General features: G+C 55.6%; 1 protein-coding gene across 1 annotated transcript in view; it reads left to right on the top strand.

Moving 5' to 3' along the window:
- ITPR2 (inositol 1,4,5-trisphosphate receptor type 2) overlaps nucleotides 1-21,209 on the top strand; it is a 342,793-nt gene that overhangs the window by 124,193 nt on the left and 197,391 nt on the right. Inside the window, exons 22-30 of the mRNA XM_056134649.1 lie at nucleotides 473-666; nucleotides 2,277-2,406; nucleotides 4,528-4,585; nucleotides 6,056-6,221; nucleotides 7,314-7,487; nucleotides 17,739-17,828; nucleotides 17,970-18,095; nucleotides 19,420-19,542; nucleotides 20,923-21,123. Coding sequence (XP_055990624.1) covers nucleotides 473-666; nucleotides 2,277-2,406; nucleotides 4,528-4,585; nucleotides 6,056-6,221; nucleotides 7,314-7,487; nucleotides 17,739-17,828; nucleotides 17,970-18,095; nucleotides 19,420-19,542; nucleotides 20,923-21,123 — 1,262 coding nt within the window. The remainder of the gene's footprint in view (nucleotides 1-472; nucleotides 667-2,276; nucleotides 2,407-4,527; nucleotides 4,586-6,055; nucleotides 6,222-7,313; nucleotides 7,488-17,738; nucleotides 17,829-17,969; nucleotides 18,096-19,419; nucleotides 19,543-20,922; nucleotides 21,124-21,209) is intronic.

Genomic DNA, 21,209 nt, shown 5'->3' with positions numbered 1-21,209 from the left:
TCGAACCCGGGTCAGCTGCATGCACCCTACCCGCTGTGTTATCACTCCAGCCCCTAGAACTTTCAACTTTGACCTTGTAGCTCAGCCCTTCGGAAGCATCAGTCATGGCTTTCATTTCACTCTGGGGGAGGAGGGGACACACCCGGCCATGCCCCTACTCGGGGTCGCTCCTGGCTGTGCCTGGGGCCCCGTGTGGTACCGGCCTCGAGCCCGGCCCTCTGCTCATGCTGGCACCAGCTCGCCCTGTGCCCTCCTGTGGATTCTGGTGGTGTAGGGGGCGGTGGTGCTGCCACAGACCCCACCCTGGCCTTCAGGGCCACCCCCGGCAGTGGCCAGTGCCAGGGGTGGAACCAGGCGCCTCAAGCTCTGTCCCGTCTCCTGCCCCGCCCGCGTCCTGGCCTGCCGTCACCCCCTCTCGGTCTGGGGTGCCGCTCCGAGGCCGTGTGCGCTGAGTGGGGCCTTCCCTCTGCAGGGAACAACGTCATGAGGACCATCCACGGGGTGGGCGAGATGATGACGCAGATGGTGCTCAGCCGCGGCTCCATCTTCCCCGTGAGCATCCCCGACATGCCGGCCAGCATCCTCCCCGGCAAGCAGGGCGGCGGCGGTGAGCAGGAGGACGTGACCGTCATGGACACCAAGCTGAAGATCATCGAGATCCTGCAGGTGCGGGGCCAGCCCTGGGCCAGGCCTTCGCGGCGTCCCTCCAAGGCTGCCTGGGGTGGGGCCGCAGGGCTGTGGGGAGCACGGGGCCCGTGTCTCCCGGTACCTCAGCGCTGCGTCCCCGTTCTCTCAGCCCGAGCGAGGGCCCTGGCAGGGTGAGCTGGTGTTGACGCCTTCAACTTGTGGCGTGGCTGCCATCTGATATCGGGGGATGTTTGGAGGTTGAGGGGGGGCCTCCGTGGATCGTCTCCTGTGCTGGTGGCTGTGACGTGGCTGCGTGTCCATCTGAGAAGGTCTTGGGAGCACGTGGAGGTGGCGAAGTCCCGGCTCGTCCCTAATTTCTTCTGAACAGGACGTAGGAGTCCAGGAATCCAGATTTGTTGCGGCAAGAAACACCAGTCTTGCTGGATTTGGTCACTGTCTAGGGGCTATTCGTGGTGGTGCTGGGACTGGCCCGGGGCCTGTGGCTGGCCTGTGCTCTGTCCTCTGGGCGTGGTCCTGGCTGCCAGGGTTGATTTTATTAATAGCAGTGTTCGCAGTGTGTGTCAGTGACTGCAGTGTGTGTCAGTGTCTGCAGTGTGTGTCAGTGACTGCAGTGTGTGTAGTGTCTGCAGTATATGTCAGTGTCCTGTGTCGCCAAGTCTCTCTCTCTGTGCTTTGTTTCCAAGAGGCTGGGACCCTATGTCCACCTGAGTCCACCTGTAGCCCTGTGCTGGAATGTTCCGGGGGGCTTCATAGCTGTGAGGGTTTTGGGCTCTTGGGCTGCTGGTGTGGACAGTCAGCAGAAGCCCACGCCCTCCCCACCAGCACAGCCCAGTATGGCCCAATGTGGTTCAGTATGACCTGGTGTGGCCTGGCGTGACCCAGTGTGGTTCATTATGGCCCAGTTTGTCTCAGTGTGTCCCAGTATGGCCCAGTGTGTCCCAGTATGAACCAGTATGATCCAGTGGTCCAATATGACCCAGTATGGCCCAGTGTGGCCCATTATGACCCAGCATGACCCAGTATGGCCCAGTGTGGCCCAGTATAACCCAGTATGGCCTAGTATGGTCCAGTATGGCCACGTGTGGCCAAGTGTGGCCTAGTATGACCCAGTATGGCCCAGTAAGGCCCAGTGTGGCCCAGTATGACCCAGCATGACCCAGTATGGCCCAGTGTGGCCCAGTGTGGCCCAGTATAACCCAGTATGGCCCAGTATGACCCAGTATGGCCCAGTAAGGCCCAGTGTGGCCCAGCATGGTCTGGTGTGGTCCAGCATGGCTGTGACACCAGCTGACCTTGTGCTCCAGGTGCGGGGTGGGTGGTGACTTGGCTCACCCAAGGCTGTCTGCTGAGCAAGTGGCGACCTTGGCAGTCGGGGTCAGCCCCGATATTCCCCACAAGCCCAGTGCCCAGAGAATGCCATCAGCCAGGATCATCTGGGACCCTCCCCACACCCGGCCGTGGGTCAGGGGTCTTGCTGCTCCCCGTGCGGGTCGTCTCTGGTGGAAGAAGGCGCAGCGGGCGGGGGGGGAGGGGGCTGGCGCATCCCACGGGGACCACACACGGCTGCGTGTGTGGGTCTCAGGGCACGTGGCACGGCTGTGCCCTGAGGACGCGCGTGTCCCCCGCAGTTCATCCTGAGCGTGAGGCTTGACTACAGGATCTCGTACATGCTGTCCATATACAAGAAGGAGTTTGGGGAGAGCAGCGAGAACGCCGACGCCTCCCCCAGCGGCACCCCGGACATGCTGCTGCCCTCAGGTACGTCCTGTCGTGGCCCGGGGCTGTGCTTCGGCGCACAGGAGGGTGGCAGACGGGTGCGAGCTGCCGGGTGCCCTGTCAGCTCCCCCAGTCGCGCTGGCCCCTGACCGAGATTGCGGGTGGCCCAGGGCCAGCAGAGCAGAGGCATCAGCGCCGAGGGGTCGCGGGTGGGTCTTAGCCGGGGCGGGTCCTCTTCCCCCGAGCCCTCTCCCTGCTCGTTACCCGTCAGCAGCCCCCCTGGCACGATGCTCTCTGCGCTTCTCAGAAGGCGGCGCCCCGAAGGGCTCCTTCCAGGAACCGGGCGGGCCCAGCCACGCTGGCGGCGCCGACAGCATCATGTGACTGGCTCCCGGGCCGGCTTCTGCCAGGGAGCTGCCAAGGCTGGCCGGCCTGGGTGGGGGCGGGGTGGCGTCTCGGTGCCCCCGCCTGCCTGTCTCGGGGGGCGCGCAGACGAGACCACCCTGTGTGCGTCTGGGACCCGCTTTTCACAGCTTTCTCCGGGTTCTCGGGCGAGAGGAGAAGTAACGTGGGTGTCCTTCAGGCCTGTTACGTAAAGACGGAGAATGGCAGCAGGGGCAGGCGGGCAGGCATTGGGCGAGGAAAAGGAGCTCGTGGCGGGCGGTGTGGCCCTTGCCAGGGGGCCCGAAAGGTCAACAGCAGCTCACACGTGGTGGTGCTCACCAGTGGTACTTAGAGAGTACTCACCAGTGGTACTTGGGGAGTACTCACCAGTAGTACTTAGGGAGCACTCACCAGCAGTACTTAGGGAGTACTCACCAGTGGTACTTAGGGAGCACTCACCATTGGTACTTAGAGAGTACTCTTGGAGGTGAGCCCCTGTCCTCGGAGCACCCTGGGGATTTCCCATCCCCTGAAAATAAAATGTCTGGTCCCAGAGGAAAGAGATGGGGTTTAGGGGAGTTTCGAAAAACCGTGTGTGTGTATGTCTGTGTATGCATGTGGAGTTGTGTATATGTGTGTAGGTATGTCCGTATATACACGTGTATCTGTGTATGTTTATGCATGTACGCACGTGTAGGCATGCATATAGTATCTGTATAAGTGCATGTGTGTACATATGTGTCTATGTGTGTCTCTATGTGTGCATGTATAGGTTGTGTGTGCACATATGTGTGCACGTGTATACACGCACAGGTGTATGTGTGTATACACATGCATGTATACGCGTGTGTACATGTTGTGTATGTGTATGTATGTGTGCACGTGTGTATGTTCATGTATGAGGGCACATGTGTGTGCATGTGTATGTGTATATGTGTGCTTGTGCATGTATAGTGTGTATACATGTGTGCATATGTATGTTTATGTATATGTGTATACGTGTGTGTGCATGTGTGTATGTGTGTGTACATGTGTGTGTACGTATGTGTGTATGTATTGCTCCTGCATCTGTGGGGGCCCTGTCCAGTGCGGGGGTGACTCAGACTCTGAGCTCTCTGCTGTGTTAGGAGGTCAGCAGGCTCACTCTGGACGTGCCTTTGTTCTGGAAACGTGACCCGTCAGTGGCCAGAGGGCCTGGACAGGGGGAGGGCGCTTCCTGGGGTTGTGCCGGCTTGGTCCAGCCCTGCTGGTGGTACCCTGAGCACAGAGCCAGGGCCACCGCAGGCACCATGGGGGGGGGTCACCCGTGTCACCCCGTGCCCAGTCTGTGTGTTTATTTGCTTTACGTACACAGACGTACATAAGGTGACTTTGGAGAGATACTTTATGATCTTTAGCAACATATATTAAAAATGTCCTTTGAAATTATTGATATGCAAATGGAATTGTGTTGGTTTTTTTAGAACTAAGTTTTGGTGGCATAAAGCAATGGAGATTATATGTATATAAATATATATGTAAAACATAAATATATACATATATATCTACATGTGCTTTTGGCCACACCTGGGGGTGCTCAGGGCTCACTCCTGGCTCTGTGCAGACCCCTGCTGGCGGGGCTTGGGGGACTGTGAGGGTGGGCTGCGTGCAAGGCAAGCGCCCACCCACGGTCCCAGCTCTCCAGCCCGAGACGTCCTATTTGTGAGTGTCTTACCTCTGGTAGACCCTGAGCTTCTGACTGGGGTGTGGCCACAGTTGATTCCCCGCTTGTCCTTGCAGCTGTGGTTCCGGACATCGACGAGATCGCAGCGCAGGCCGAGACCATGTTTGCCGGCAGGTAGAGTTACGGCGTTGACTTCCGCTTCCTATGATCAAGGTGTTCCTTGGGTCTTATTGATAGTTGGTTATAGGTCACCTCCTGGAGTCTTTTAGTTTACAGTTCTAGAAACGTTGTGGCCAGTGTACTCCCTTCCAGAAGGGATCTGCTAGTTGACTACAGAGAAGGAAGGTGGGCTTGGCTGCAGGTCAGTGAGGGTGAGGTGAGATCAGCGTGTTGAGCTTCCCCCTGAAGTCTTTGCCTTTTGCTCCTCCAATGATGACAGCAACCGAGTGCCCTGACTCCCTTGGTGCCGAGATCGGCAGCTTAGGAAACGGCGCTTCCGAAAATCTGAGAGGTTTGGGACAGGAAGTCATTCTTTACCACTCAATTTCTGTGTGAGGAATAGAGTTATTCTCTGGCAGCTGGAAAGCTGGACAACGAAAGGGCGATGCAGGCAGGATCCTGCCCCTCTCTGTCGTGAAGGCTTTTCTCTTTGGGAGAGGAAGCAGCTGCCATCAGGGAGGGAGAGGGCGGCCAGTGGGTCGGGCGTGGCCAGCACTGGGTCTCCCGCGCTCCCTTTTCTTACTGAGGTGCCAGGAGGACTGGAAATCATTCTGCTATAAGCCCATGTCCTCTCCGAGCAGAAAGACAAACACTGAGAATTAGGGGACGGGTAAGACTTCTCTCTAGTGGACATTTGACTCAGCAGTGATCTGTGCGTGGTTCACAACTTTTTGTCTTTGTTACTTTGACTGAGGATTTTTTGAGTTTTCGTTCTTTCTGAGAGAGCGTTAACCTGTGGGGACTTTCGCCCCCTCTTAAAAGAAAGTTGGACCTTTCATCCAGTGGAATCTGCCCTAGATTCTAGACATGCCCAACACACACATGCTCTCTTGATGATTGTGTGTGTACGTGTGCACACAGACATGTTTGTGACCACGCATTCACACAGGCGTATGAGTGCATGTGTGCTCATGCATGTTTATATACACACACGTGTACGTGTGTCTATGTGTGTACACGTACACGTGTATGTTTGGTCATGCACACCTGTCACTGCATATGTTCACGGACATGTATAAGCATGTGTCCATGTGTACTTTGTGGCCATTCAAGTGCTCATATGTGCGTGTGCCATGTATGTGGCCAGACATGCCTGTGATCACACATGTGCATGTACATTTGTGTACACGGGTACTTTGTGGCCATTCAGGTATACACACCTGTATGCGCACGGCCCCTCTCTACCATCTGTGTGCACTGCAGACTCTCGGGGAACGTGAGTCACTGGGCACACACAGCCGAGTCTTCCTCCTCCAGGAAGTTGGCCAGGCTCCACGCTCCTCGCGTTGTCTGTGTCTAGATGGCCCCGTCGGGGCTTTTCCAGAGCAGGTTTGGAGAACGAGGAGGACACAGACACGGCTTTGCTCACGCGCGGGTAGAGTTCCCGGAAACGTGGTTCTTTCCGAGTCCCTTCTGCTGTTTTAGGAAGGAGAAGACGCCCGTCCAGCTGGACGACGAGGGCGGCCGGACGTTCCTGCGGGTGCTCATCCACCTGATCATGCACGACTACCCGCCGCTGCTCTCGGGGGCCCTGCAGCTGCTCTTCAAGCACTTCAGCCAGCGGGCCGAGGTGCTGCAGGCGTTCAAGCAGGTGAGGCCGGGCCCAGAGCGAATGCTCCGAGCCAGGAAACACCCGGCCGGACTCTGACTGCGGGCCTGCGAGACCCCGCGGCCCGCTCTGGGGTTCTGGCCAGTGCTTACAGAGAAACGACCGAGTCTGATGCCAGCAAGTGAGTCTCAGTACTGCCGGCTGCGGCAGGGCTGGGAACACAGTGGCTGTTGATACACTGCTTGGAACTTTGTTGCCATAACTTGTTATTTTGTTTCCAAATCGTGGCTCTGTGTTTGGTAGTACAGGGAGGAGTGCTGAAAAAAAAGTTTCCTGGTGGAAGAATGTACAAATCTCAGCGAAAGCAACTGTTACGATCTAATCTTTGCTTTTCTTCAGTCTTGGTGCTAACAGCAAAGAATTCCGATGTGCATATGTGGGTTTTATTGCTCTTGATTGCATTTAATATTGCACTTAATTATTGAAGATCCATCAGTGTTTTCTTTCACTTTCGTGTTCCTACGTCTTTTCATATCGTCCAAGTGGGTGTCAGAAAAATCTCACCTAAGCCATGAAATTGGAGGCAGCATGGGTCTGCGGTCACATTTCTCCCCAGGACTGAGGCTTTCTGTCCTTGTGGGGTCCGCCCCTTGTGGGCGGGTGGGGGCCTGGGGTCACTCTCAGCGCAGTGCTGGGCCTGTGTGCTTGGGTCATGCCTTGCTGATTTTTTTTTTTTTTTTGCTTATTTGGGTCACACCCAGCAATGCTCAGGAGTTACTCCTGGCTCATGCCCTCAGGAATTACTCCTGGCAGTGCTTGGGGGACCATATGGGATGCCGGGGATCAAACCTGGGTCAGCTGCGTGCAAGGCAAACGCCCTACCCGCTGTACTATCACTCCAGTCCCAACCTTGCTGATTCTTGATGGTTGGTTGCCATGTGGGAATATAGCCTTGAGGTCCCCGAGGATCCCAGGTAAGTTTTCACAGGCAAGTCGCGCCTCGAAGACCTACCCAGAGTCCCAATGTTATGCTTCAAGTAAGAGATGCAGCCCCAGCCTGGCAGCGGGAGATGGGGTGAGCACCCGGGCACCCTCCCTCCGCTCAGAGCCTGCGCCCCCCCCCCCCCCCCCCAGGTGCAGCTGCTGGTGTCCAACCAAGACGTGGACAACTACAAGCAGATCAAGGCCGACCTGGACCAGCTGCGCCTGACCGTGGAGAAGTCGGAGCTGTGGGTGGAGAAGAGCAGCGGCTACGAAAGCGGAGAGCTGGGCGACGGCCAGGGCAAGGCTGCCGAGGAGCCGCTCGAGGTGCGGGAGGACCCACACCAGCGCCCGGGCCGCGCGCGTCCCGCATCCCGCATCCCGTGTTAGCGCCCGGACCGCGCGCGTCCTGCCTCCTGGCGTCAGCGCCCGGACCTCGTGTCTCACATCCCTCGTTAGCGTCGTACCGCGTGTCCCGCATCCTGCATCCCGCATCCCGCATCGGCACCCGTACAGCGCCCGTCCTGTGCGTGCGCCGCATCCCGCGTCAGTGCCCGACCCACGCGTCTCCCGCGTCCCGCATCAACTGGACCGCGCGCGCGTGTGCCGCATCCCGCGTCAGCGCCTGATCACATGCGCTCTGCATCCCGCGTCCTGTGCGTCTCCCGCATCCCGCGTCAGCGCCCGTCCCGCGAGTCTCCCGCAGTCCGCATCAGTACCCGTACCGCGCATGTCCCGCAACCCGCGTCAGCGCCCGTGCCTCGCCCGTACTGCGCGGGAGCCCTGCCTCAGCTGGTTCCCCGGCTAGTTCTTTTTTATTTTTTGGGTCACACCCAGAGATGCACAGGGGTTCCTCCCAGCTCTGCACTCAGGAGACTCTCTTGGCGGTACTTGGGGATAGGTGGGATGCTGGGGATCAAACCCAGGTCGGCGCGTGCAAGGCAAACGCCCTCCCCGCTGGACTGTCGCTCCGGCCCTTCTTTGCCTAGTTCTTGTCGTCACTGTACACTTTCCCTGCTTGGTCTCCCTGTCCCTTTCTCTCTCTCTCTCTCTCTCTCTCTCTCTCTCTCTCTCTCTCTCTCTCTCATCGGGGATTAGGACAACAGCAGGGAGGGGGTGAGCAAAGGTGCAAGCCCAGTGCTCCCAGCATCCCTCCGTCCAGTGGGGGTGCAGCGGGTGTGGACCGCTCCTTCTTGGACGAGGCTCTTTGTCCAGTCCACCTTGTACTCAAAACAAGGGTCCTGTGCTCTGTCAACACGAAAATACCCCAAATCTGTGTTTTAAAAGTGACTCCATGGTGGTTTGAAGCTCCTTTCCCGTGCTATTAGTTTTCTGTCAGTTAATGATTGCTTCTGCATTTCCCTAAGTAATGTAACTGGAAACAATCCCCACCCCCACCCTGTGGGGGCTGTGTGTGTGTGTGGGGGGGGTGGGGCATACCCGGCTGTACTCAGGGCTCACTCCTGGCGGGCCTGGGTGACCACATGTAGTACAGGGGATTAAACCTGGGTCAGGGTGTGCAAGTGTCTCACCCCAGACATGTTAATCAGTGTCTTAGTGGAGGAGGCCGTAGCTAACATCCTATTTGGTAACACATTATTTATTTACTTATTTATTTCTTTTTCTTTTTTTTCCCCCCGCTTACACCCGGCAATGCACAGGGGTTACTCCTGGCTCTGCTCTCAGGAATTACTCCTGGCAGTGCTCGGGGGACCATATGGGATGCTGGGAATGGAAACCGAGTCAGCTTCGTGCAAGGCAAATGCCCTACCTGCTGTGCTATCGCTCCAGCCCCCTTATTTTATTTTTGAGGGGGCATATCCAGCAGTGCTCAGGACTTACTTCTGGTTATGCGCGCAGGGAATCACTCCTCTCCATACTCAGGATCTGACCTGGGTTGGCCCTGTGCAAGGCAAGTGCCCTGCTTGCTGGACTCTGTGCCCCATGCAGAGAGAGTGATTACAGTATTGCCCTCTCGAGCATCAGTTTATTATACATCGTAGAGAGTCTTTATCACTCGAGCAGGTTCCCGTCGGTGCTTAGCTCGCTGGTCTGTTGTGTTTTGGTTTCTGGAGTGCCGGGACTGAATGCAGAGGTGGGCACACACATGCAGGCAGGAACACATAGGCAGGTGGGCACACATGCACATAGGTGCCTTCCTGCTGAGCCCAGCCCTGCCTCTTTGTTATTTCTTTATTTTTTCTTTTCTTTTGTTTTTAATATAAAGATCTTTTCATCTTTTTTTGGTGGGGGTCACCCCCGGCACTGCACAGGGATCACTCCCGGCTCTACGCTCAGGAATTACCCCTGGCGGTGCTCAGGGGACCCTATGGGATGCTGGGAATCGAACCTGGGTTGGCCGCATGCAAGGCAAACGCCCTCCCCGCTGTGCTATTGCTCCAGCCCCAAGACCTGTTGGTCTTGATGAAGGGCAGTTCATACATTGGTTAGATTACATTCTTGGCTCCTTACCTGCTCATTGTAATAGTGCGACTTCTAAACTGAGTTTTTGCCCCCTTGATGCTGAGTGCATTTTAGCATGGATGTGTCTTGGTGGTATTTTTCGCTTTGCCAGTGTGGCGAGTTTATGTTGCAGGGATGTTGGTTTGTACTTCTTTCCAACGTGCTACCGGTCCAGTGTTGATATCCAGGGGAGGTTTTAATCCCGGAATGAAACAGGTTGCAGACTGCTCTCCTTCGTGTAAGATTGCAGTGCTGGGTTTGGGGAAGACATCTCTTCGTGTCTGCTCGGTCTGGGTTTACCTCCAGGGAAGATTTTCATGGCAATTCAGCATTTGTAAAGGTTATCAAATGAGTTTTCAGTTTGTTGTGCATTTCCTATCCAAATACTGGAGTTCTTAATGTACTGACATCTACTTGTTCCTGTTAGCTGATCCTTCCCGGTTTCTGCTGTGCCATTGGTTCTGGCCTCCCTGCTTGCTCTCTGCTCTTGCCTCGAGCTCGGGGCAGTAGGGATTTTTTTTATTCATGGTCTGGTTTGAATTTTGTTGAACTTCTGAATTTGCTTTCTTACATATTGTGTTCATTGACTTTTTATGGTGTCAGACTTTTCAAAAATTTAACGGCACAACTTCCTTCTAAGGCACTGCCTTCCATAAATTTGGACAAACTCACTTTTTTTTCTTTTTTCTTTTTTGCAAACTCAGACATTATCACTGTAGCACTGTCCTCCCGTTGTTCACTGATTTGCTTGAGCGGGCCCAGTAACATCTCCATTTTGAGACTTGTTGTTACTGTGTTTGGCACGTTGGATATGTTACGGGGAGCTTGCCAGGCTTTGCCGTGCGGGCGAGATCCTCTCAGTAGCTTGCCGGGCTCTCCGAGAGGGGCGGAGGAATCGAACCCAGCTCGGCCGGGCTGGCTGCGTGCAAGGCAAACACCCTACTGCTGTGATATCACTCCAGCCCATTATCACTGTAAAGTACCAGTAATTAAAAAAATTTTTTTTTTTTTACTGAATCACCATGAGGTACAGTTGCAGACATATAAACTTTTGTGCTTATGTTTCAGTCATACAATGATTGAGTACTCATCCCTCCACCAGTGCCCATTTTCCACCACCAATGTTCCCTCTCCCCCAACCTGGCCTCTGTGGTCAGTACATTCCTGTTGACTCTTTCTCTCCCTTTGGGTGATATGGTTTGCAATACAAGTACCAGTAATTTGTAATTTCCAATTTAATCTAGTAGTTTCATATTTTGTTCAATATTAGGGTTTTTAATCCTTTGTTTTTGTTTTTGGGCCACCCCTGGTGATGCTCAGGGGTTACTTCTGGCTCTGCACTCAGGGTTCACTCCTGGTGGTGCTCAGGATTGAACCCGGGTCGGCCGAGGGCAAGGCAGCTGCAGTACCTGTTATATTATCTCTCCAGGCCTCATTTAAACATTTTCTGTGATGATTTCTCCTTTGACCTAAAATTAGTGAGAAGTAAGTTTGAAATCTCCAGACTCATAAGTAAATATCATTTTGGAGGGTTATTGACTTACTTGCTAACTTGGTCTTGTGTGGTAAGAGGATCCGGTTGGGATGATCCTCTGAAGTTTGCCGAGACTCACTCTCCAGGTGCTGTCAGATTTTGTGACCTGCCCCGTGGCCTTGAGCTTGCGGGATTCTCCTGCAACTGATGCGTGCAGTGTCGCCTCTGGCTCTCTGACACCCTTTCCCTGTCCTTTCAGACCTGAGGGGCTTGTGGGTCACGCCACTGTCCCTCCCTGCCCCCTTTCTTCTTGCTTTCTCTGCGTTGAGACCCTTTTATTGAATGCCTAGATTTAAAAATGCACTTTTGCTGGAAACAAAAGTCTCTTGTCAGCTGAGAGTATCTTCTCCTGCTTCTAAGGATTCTACTGTTCCGTGTTTTCTTGTTTCCGTTGCAGCCTCTGAGAAGTTTGTTGTCTGTTCGATAATGTGACACTTTCTTTCTGGAACTTGCAATCATTGTGTGTTGAACTTCAGTGTTCTCTTTGTATCTCCTTTTTTATTCTAACGTCCCGGACTTTGAACTGAGTTTAGAGTCTGCCATGAATAATTTCATCTGAGTTTCTGTTTACTTGATGGATTTTAAAATGTGAGCCATTATACATTTTCAGACCTGAAGTTAGATTTTTGTTTCCAATCTGTGTGGTCATTCTTGGTTAGTTATTGTTGCTTTTTCATTTTGTGGTTCTTTATAGCCATATGCAATAGTTTCAAGACTGGAAGTTGTTGAAGTTTCTTATTCATGTTGTGCTGTTTTATATATAATCATCTTTGATTATAAGTGCAATGCTGTTTTTTTTAAAGAAAAATTATTATTTTTAAATTTTTTATTATTGAATGACTGTTAGATGCAGTTACAAGCTTTCATTTTTGAGTTTCAATCATGCAGTGATCAAACAACATCCCTCCATCAGTGCACATTTCCCACCACCAATGTCCCTAGTATGCTACCCCTCCCCCATGTTCCCCCAGCCTCCATGGCAGACAGTTTCCCCCATATTCTCTGTCTCCTTTTGGGCATTATGATTTGCAATACAGATACTGAGAGGTTCTCATGCTTTGAAAAAGCAGATTTTTCAGAGACGTTTCAGATTTAAGAAAAGACCTCACTATTTCCTTTGTGGTGGGTTTTATTTTTTTTTGAGGGGGGGTCACATGAAGGTGTCCTCCGGGCCTTAGGGCTTGACTTTACTCAAGAATCACCCTTGGGGGGCTGGAGAGATAGCACAGCGGGTACGGCATTTACCTTGCACACGGCCAACCCGAGTTCGATTCCCAGCATCCCCTATGGTCCCCTGAACACCGCCAGGAGTGACTCCTGAGTGCAGAGCCAGGAGTAACCCATGTGCATCGCCAGGTGTGACCCAAAAAGGAAAAAAAAAAAGAATTACCCTTGGTGGTACTATGGGACCGTATATGATGACAGGGTCTGAATCCAGGTTGGCTACATGCCAGGCAAGTGCCCTGCCCACTGCCCACCCCCTCCTGTTGTTGAGCAGTGCCTCTGTACCGTGCAGTGTTTTGCTGATGAGCCTATAGTGGTGCTTCATTGTTGATTGCAGTCCATACTTTACGTTGGTCTTCATGTTCTCCCGGCTCTGCACGCCTTGGCGAATACACACCCTGTCCCCACCATCCCACGGTTCTAGCAGTTTCCCTGACTGGAACCTGTGGTCCATGGGCCCGTGGCAGCCACGCCTCTTTGCTTTTCAGAGTTCTGCCTTTTCCAGAAGGCTCTTGGCTGGGCTCCTGCAGTGCCGTCCTCTCTCAGGCTGGCATATTCCTTGCATGCAAGCACCTCCCCTGGCCTTTTGTAAGAGGCGCTCGTGCCCTTTTATACATGAGCAATGGTCCCTGGTCTGGACCTCTCGCTTGTTCTCCCCTGAGGACATCTTGGGGATGCGGCTGGGAGCATCTTCCTCCTCAGTGCGATGCCTTGGCCCCTGGCCAGAGGGCGCTGCGTGCCCATGAGCCCATGGCTCTGGGACTGTGGGATCGTGTCCGGCCCTGAGCCGTGGTCGGTGCTGCCGCCCTGGCCCGAGTCGCACCCGCCGACGCCTGATGCCTCGAGTTGGCTCTCCCTTGGAGCAGAAGGTGGGTGTCTCGGAGTCTCCCAGTTGTCCGCCCTGGACGCCCCCTCTGGAGAGCCCCCTGCCGCTACAGCCGCCCGTGCTCAGTGTAGCAGACATTGAGTGGCCGGAAGGTTTTTCTCGGGAACTGCAGCTCTCTGGCGTGTTGGGAGCCCTCTGCGGCTGGTGGTTAGTTGGGAGGGTCCGGCTGCTTCGGGGGTGCCGGGGGACACTGCGCTCTGCAGCTGGGTTTGCTGAGCGGCGCTGGGAGGGGCCCAGAGCCCCTTTATGAGTAGGAACTCAGGCCCCAGGCCTTGAGGGAACGCGGCTTGTGTTTGTACGCGGGCCCCTGAACTTCAAAACCTCCCCTCCCATCTCCCACCGAAACCCAGGGCCGAGAGACGGGAGTGCCCGCTGCTCACGGCAGCCCCAAGGATCTCAGCGGGTCCCCAGGAGTCCCTGCTGCGAGAGAGAGAGAGAGAGGTGGGGAGGAGAGGCGGGGAAGAGAGGGGGAGAGAGAGAGAGAGAGAGAGAGAGACAGAGACAGAGACAGAGAGAGAGACAGAGAGAGAGAGGAGTGTGTCAGAGTGGGAGGGAGAGAGAGAGTGTGTGTGTGAGAGAGAGGGGGAGAGAGGGAGGGAAGGAGGGAGAAAGGGAGAGAGCAAGAGAGCATGGTGTGTCAGGTGCAAAGGCCCTTCCAAGGACATGAGTATATGGTGTGTTGTGTGTGTACAGTATAGTGTGTGTGCTTTGTGTGAATGGTGTGTGTTATGTGTATAGTGTGTGCATGGTATGGTGTGTGTGCTCTGTATGGTGTGTGTGTGTGCTGTGTGTGTATGGTATATGGCATGTGTACAGTGTGTGTATATGGTGTGTGTGTGTGCTGTGTGTGTCTGGTGTGTGTATAGTATGTATAGTGTAGGGTGTGTTGTGTGTCTGAGCATGGCGAGATGGATACACACGGCTCTCTGGGGCCCACCGTGAGCCCTGGAAGTGTTTCATGCATTTTTCTGGTTTCTGGCCTCCCCTTCTTCCCTTTCTCTGCAAAGCCCTTGACCGGCCCCGGGGGGTGGGCGCTTTGGGGTCTCTGTCTTTATTTTCTGAGTGTGTCCTTAGCCTGTTCAGGCTGTGCAGCGTCTGTGCGTCTGTGTCTCTGTGTCCTCGCCCTCCCTGCACCTCCCCTCTGAGCTGGCTCCCTGGTGCCCAGCACCGTGCCTGGCCCTGGGGTGGCTGAGAAAGGGGACACCCAGGGAGCTCCAGGACAAAACGTGGCGGGGCAGTTGGGCTTCATCTTCCTGAGCGTCAGCGAGCATGTCTGTCGCTCCCCACTGGGACCCCCGGGGCCCCGGGGTGGTGAGGAGGCTGCTGGAAAGGTCAGGTTGGCAGCCCCAAGGCTGACTCAGCATAGCAAGAGGTGGGACCTGGTTCTGGGGTTGGATAACACTGGGTTGTCTTTGCTGCTCTTTCAGGGAGCTTAAGGTTGATTGAGCCACTCCTACAACAGTGCAACTGAGGCACAACTAATAATCCTATATTGCTTTTCCCTTTCCTTTGGGTCCTTTGTATGGTTTAATTAGCAATGTCACTTTGTATGAGCACAGTAAGAGATATATCAAGCTTGAAGGTTGGCTCTTCCTGGGACATTTCCCTGTATGTCCCAGACCACAGTCCTCAGGCCAGGTTAGTCTTCCTAACCCCAGCAGGGTCCTTACTCAGTTACCTCTTTTGGGTCATGGCAGAGTTTGTCCATGTCCGTTCTCTTATAGTTAAGTATTATGACACTTGGTCTGGCCCATTTTTTGGGTCACACCAGGCAATGCACAGGGGTTACTCCTGGCTCTGCACTCAGGAATCACCCCGGCAGTGCTCAGGAGACCCTATGGGATTCTGGGAATCGAACCCGGGTCGGCTGTGTGCAAGGCAAACACCCTCCCCGCTGTGCTATCTCTTCAGCCCTGGCGTGGTTAGTCTTGACCGAGGCTGTAAGTGATGGGGTCGTCACAGGCACCCTGAGGCTCAGCCGGAAGACAAGTCCTCTTGCTGGCCATGGGGATGGGCCTGCCCAGGCTTGGGTTCTCCTGACCACAGCCGGGGCTGGTGCAAGGGCTCGTGAGGAGGGGACCCCGGCCCTGGTGCCGTCTCGGGATGCTCTTCTTCAGCCGGTGGTGGGTGTGGGTGGGGCCCTGCTCATCATTGCGCTCTGTCCTCAAGGCCTGCCGGTGGGTCCTGGGCACGACCCTCTGTCCCCCCTCGTCCAGAGGCGGTTCACATTGCAGCGTGTCTGACGAGTACCGAGAGGGGAAACTGAATCTCAGAGGAGTGGGGAGACCCCAGCCAGCCCTGTGTTTGCTGCGGGTCTCGGAAAGGCGCCACCAGGGCCAGGGTCTGGGGACAGAGGGGTCTCACTCCTTCGGAGCCTCCCACGGAGCTGAGTGGTCGGTCTCGGGGTCAAGGCGTGTGGGGCTCCGGGGCCCATGGTCATTCCCGGCTCTGTGGCTCCCACCTGGGGGGGGAGCTGATGTCCCCTCGCCCACCGCGAGGCTCCGTCTCAGTGGCCAGGGCAGGAAGTTCCTTAGGGAGTGTGTCCTGGTCTTCCCGGCAGGAGACTCCCGGTGCTGTGGGGCAGCTGGCAGGGATGGACGCAAGGAGGACGAGGGTGGCCGCAGGCTGAGGCCGGGAGTAGGCGCTTATGCTCTTGCTGACTTCGAGGGTTTCGGAGAGCCCTTTCCAGAGAGTACTGGTGCCGTGGCGTCACTAAAAAGGGGTGGGGCTTGCTCGCCCTGCAGTGTGCACGGTATTTATTTTTATATCGTTTGGGCTGTTAGTAGAAGTGGGCTTCCTTGCCCGATGCAGAGTAAATTGCAGGGGGAGCTGTGCTGAGGCTTGTGCTGGCTGTGCGTTTGCAGTGTGTGTCGGCTGGAGCCTTGCTGCTTTGGCCAGCCTCTCGACTCTTCTGGAATCTTCTTCCTAGGTGATTCCTGCATCTCACTGCTTGTAGCTACACCATCTGCTCTGCAGCCCCCAATCTCAAAACGTCTTCTGTAAAATCATCGAACCAAGTGGTTTCCTGCTTCCCGAGTTCTTCCCGGTGGTGGCAGCGGCTGTCCTGAAGGGCGGGGCCCCGGGTGCTGTTGGTTCTTCATCCCCGTGGTGGGAAGCTCGGCTCGCTTCGGCCAGCCAGCAGAGCTCGGTTCTCCAGTGGTTGAGCCCACTCAGTCCGCGCCTTGCTCAGATTATTACTCTTTTATTTGGATCTTACCCGTATTTTGTCATTAGCGTAAAGCCAGGGCACTGTAGCTTTTACCGTTGTTCCTCGGATGAAGTTGTGTAGGATATAAGAAAAATCGTCGTTTTCTGCCCCGGCCCCTGGAAAACTCTTGGAACCACTTTCTGTGGAATATTTTAGCATCCAAATAGAAAACTACAAGCCAACAGTGGATACAGAGTTTACACACCTCTCAGATTCCCGTTACTTGTTTTTGAGTCCTCCAGATGTTCTATGGGTTAATATTTTGGGTGAGTTTAATTAGGTTGAATTATTTTCTGAAATTAGAAGGGCTTATTTATTGGACTCTCTGCTTTTTGTTGACTCCTGGCAATTTCAAGTGAAGATAATTATTCCTCATAATTTCATTCTTAAGGAGTTTAACATGCTCCCCATGTCCCCCCAGGCCGAGGCAAGGAGCGTGATTTGTGGCAGCGTAGTACATTTCGCTGAAAATTGCTTTTCTTAAAATAAGACAGTCGCTCTTTCTCTAGGCTGTTGCTTGGAAAGTAGACGTGAGTACATCTGTCAGAGTGCAGCTTACGTTTTTCCCTGATTGTTTTTTAAAAATCCGTGTAAGATCTCCTTCCTTTATCAGTAGCCCTATCGGTCTTCAGGCTTGGTCATATTTTAATCCTGATTTTTTTAGTATCTCAACTGGTTTATCTCGAATAGTTTTCCAGAAAAAGTGGAACCTGCACCTTTGTGATCAGAGAAAGCAGATGACAGTTCTAATCTCTGCAGCTCTACTTTTCTTATTTTCAGAACATGAAATGCTTTTTCTTTTCTTTTCTTTTCTTTTTTTTCCTTTTTGGATCACACCCTGCGATGCACAGGGATTGCTCCTGGCATTTCATGTTCTGTCCGACGTGGATTGTGTTCTGAACGGTCTGCCGGTGCTCTTGGCCGGGCTGAGAGTGGAAAATAAAGAAGATCACATATTGAAATGACGTTTAGAAAGCAGCCTGGGAGAGCTGGAGTGGAGGAGCACAGCACGAGGGAGGCGCTTGTCTCACACCAGGCGACGGGCACTGCACAAGGTCCCTGAGCGCCCTGCATCCAGGGACTGTGTCGAGCACGCAGCCTGGAGTCAGCCCTGGGTACCGCCAGGCATGGCCCCCAAACAAACAAACATACAACCTGCGCTTAAGGTGGACAGCCAGTCCCTGCTCGCACGCCTGCAGGGGCAGCGCCATGCGTCACTGACCAGCGGGTGCCATCCGGCTAACGTTCGGCTCTGTCCCCCAGGAGAGCAGCGTCCTGAGCCCAGTGCAGGACGGGACCAAGAAGCCGCAGATCGACAGCAACAAAAGCAACAACTACCGGATCGTGAAGGAGGTGAGCGGCGGGCACGGCTGGCTCCTGTGTCCTTTGCCGTCCCGGGGACGGTGGGCGCGGGGAGTGGCAGGCCACGCGTTTGCTCCCGCCTTCCCTTTGGAATTCTCGGGTGTCCCACGGCCGCCTTCCTCCTTTTCCCAGATTCTGATCCGGCTGAGCCGACTCTGCGTGCAGAACAAGAAGTGTCGGAGCCAGCACCAGCGCCTGCTGAAGAACATGGGCGCCCACTCGGCCGTGCTGGACCTGCTGCAGATCCCCTACGAGAAGGTGGGCCCGTCCCCGCCCCCCTCACGCAGCTCCCCGCAAACCAGGACGGCCCGCCCAGTGCCCGGCACCGTGCTCGCTTCCCCGTGACGCAGCCTGTGTGTCTGGGCCCCGGTGCCGCGTTGTTGGCGGCTGCTGGCCTCCTGTCACGTGTATTTCCGCCTGGCGGTGCCGGGACTCTGGGGTGCGGGCACTTAGGGGCAATGGGGCGGGGAGTGCGGCTCTTTGGTGGTCTGTGCTGTCTCATGGCAGAGTTGCAGGGACGCTCTCCCAGCCTTTCCCTCGACCCACAGCGTTGTCGGTCTCCTGGCCTGGATGGAGGGTCCCTGGGGGCCATGCTTAGGGGTGTCTGCCCGGCTTCTCCACGCTGGAGTCCAAGAGCCCCTTGGTGGTCGCTGGGGTTCTGTGGCATGTGTCTTTGAGTAGCTCCGCCTGCCTGCCTGTCTGTGTGTTTCGCAGAACGGGCACGTGGCAGGCAGCCTCGGTTTCCAATCTAGTCATCAAGACGTTAGCTGGATAAAGAGATATTTATTTACTATAATGTTTTTGAGTTCGGGGGCCACACCCAGCAGTGCTCAGGGGATACTCCTGGCTCTGTGCTCAGGGCTGACTCTTAGCTCTGTGCTCAGGGCTCACTCCCGGCTCTGTGCTTAGGACTGGCTGACTTCTAGCTCTGGGCTCAGGACTGACACCCAGCTCTATGCTCAGGACTGACTCCTGGCTCTATGCTCAGGGCAGACCCCTGGCTATGTGCTCAGGGCTGATTCCTGGCTCTGTGCTCAGGGCTCACTCCCGGCTCTGTGCTCAGGGTTGACTCTCGGCTCTGTGCTCAGGACTCACTCCCGGCTCTGAGCTCAGTGCTGATTCATGGCTCTGTGCTCAGGGCTCACCCCTGGCAGGCTGGGGAACCATACGGGGTGTCAGGGATGAACCCGGCTTGGCTGTGTGCAGGGTGGGTGCAGTAGCCACTGAGCTCTCTCTCTGGCCCCCATGGGAACTGACGGGGGACAAGGAAAGAGGGAGGGACGGCAGGAGCACCCAGAGGCAGAGAGGGGTGTCCGTCGCTTCCGCCGGGGAGGATGGAGGCAGCGTGAGTGACTAATGGCAACGGCGGTGGGGGGGCGATTAGGAGGCAGGGGGCCGAGGGAGGAGGCAGAGGGTCCCAGGATGAGGAGTGAGTGGTGAGGAGGGGAACAGGCAGGGCTGGGGCAGGGCTGTGGGGTTGAGGAGCGTCAGAGAAGGGGGCCGAGGAGGAGGGCTGGTGCGTGGAGGAAGGGGCTGGTGGGCGGCCGCGGGCTTCCGGGTCACCCTGCCGCTTGCCTTGCAGACGGACGAGAAGATGAATGAGATCATGAATCTGGCCCACACGTTCCTGCAGAATTTCTGCCGGGGGAACCCCCAGAACCAGGTTCTTCTCCATAAGCACCTGAACCTGTTCCTGACGCCTGGCGTGAGTGTTTCCGCGCGTCCCTCGCTCGCCCTGGCCCACCCGCCCCGTCTCCCGGCCACTCTCCGAGTCGCCCCTGTTCCGGGAAGGAGACCCCAAGGGCCCTGAAGAGTGACAGGTCCTGTCACTGCAAGTGGCACTGGACACCGCGGACGAGCTGGCCGCTCTTCAGGGACCCGCTGACCCATGACAACAAGCCTGGCTCGGATTCTTTCTGTATTTTTATTTCTCCTTTGGGAGAGGTTTGGGCCTCGCCGGGCAGTGCTTAGGGCTCAGTCCTCGCTTTGCACTCAGGGCTTGCTCCTGGGAGTGCCTGGCTGGCCTTCGGGGGTGCTGGGGTCCCACTTTGGGGACGGGTCACGTGCAACGGCGAGAGGGTTTTAGCTCCTGTGCTCGCTCTCTCTCTCCAGGCAAGAATAAGCTCTTTAAATGTTAACGAGGTAATTTATTGGTTTGGGGCCCACATCTGGTGGTTCTCACTGCTCAGTGCTTACTCCTGGCAGGGCTGGGGCCACCTTCAGGGTTCCGGGGGTCGAACTTGGACTGGCCTCGGGTGTGGCGAGCGCCTTGACCCGTGAACTCGCCCTCCAGCTTCAACAAACGCCTTTTTATATCTCTGCCGATTTACTTTCATCGGGAACTCACGTCTTGACACGGCGTTCCTTCAGAAAGAGGCCACGTTCAAATCCACGGATAATTGAATAATTTATTCAGGAGTGTCTCCCCCAAATGATGGTCTTGATAGCAGATTTTCCTTTTGGTAAAAAATGTGGCCTTGGGTCTAGGTGAAATAAAACCTAATCGAATCAGCTCCCTTCTGGCTGAGACCTGCTGCCAGCTCATCTGCCTTTTCCTGCTGGTTTGTTTTTTTTCTTTCCCTTGCGGGGCTTGACAGGAAAGTCACGATGACTTTGCAGGAGGCAGAAAAGTGATCGCTGGGCTGGAGACAGTCCAGCGGGGAGGGCGAAGACCTTGTGTGTGGCCCCCACCCGGGTTCCATCCCCAGCATCCCGTATGGTTCCCTGAGTCCCACCAGGAGTGGTCTTTGATGATGATGATGATTGCATCACACTCAGCAATGCACAGGGGTTTCTCCTGGTTCTGCACTCAGGCATTACCCCTGGCGGTGCTCAGAGCACCCTATGGGATGCTGGGGATCGAACTGGGGTCGGCCGCGTGCCAGACAAACGCCCTTCCCACTGTGCTGTCGCTCCAGCCCCCAGGAGTGGCCTTGGAGCACAGAGCCAGGAGTATTCTGAGCTCCGAGCACCAGCGGGTGGGGCCCCAAACCCAACAAAGGAGAACACCGAATCCCCGGTGGGAGCGTCTGGCCGGCCGGCTGGGCCGCGCGGGGGCCTGACCGGGTCCCTCCTGTGCCCGCAGCTCCTGGAGGCGGAGACCATGAGGCACATCTTCATGAACAACTACCTGCTGTGCAGCGAGCTGAGTGAGCGGGTGGTGCAGCACTTCGTGCGCTGCGTGGAGACGCACGGCCGCCACGTGCAGTACCTGCGCTTCCTGCAGACCGTGGTCAAGGCCGACGGGAAGTACGTGAAGAAGTGCCAGGACATGGTGATGACCGAGGTACGTGCCCTCGGGCGCCCGCTCTGCGCTCTGGACGTGGGGCGGGGGGGACGCCCGGAGTGTCATCCCTGGGCCCCAGCATCTTG

Source organism: Sorex fumeus, unplaced genomic scaffold (genome assembly GCF_029834395.1).
Source record: "Sorex fumeus unplaced genomic scaffold, SorFum_2.1 ptg000100l, whole genome shotgun sequence".
Lineage (NCBI taxonomy): Eukaryota > Metazoa > Chordata > Mammalia > Eulipotyphla > Soricidae > Sorex > Sorex fumeus.
Note: the sequence above shows the minus strand (reverse complement) of the source record. Positions and strands in the feature narration are given on the sequence as shown.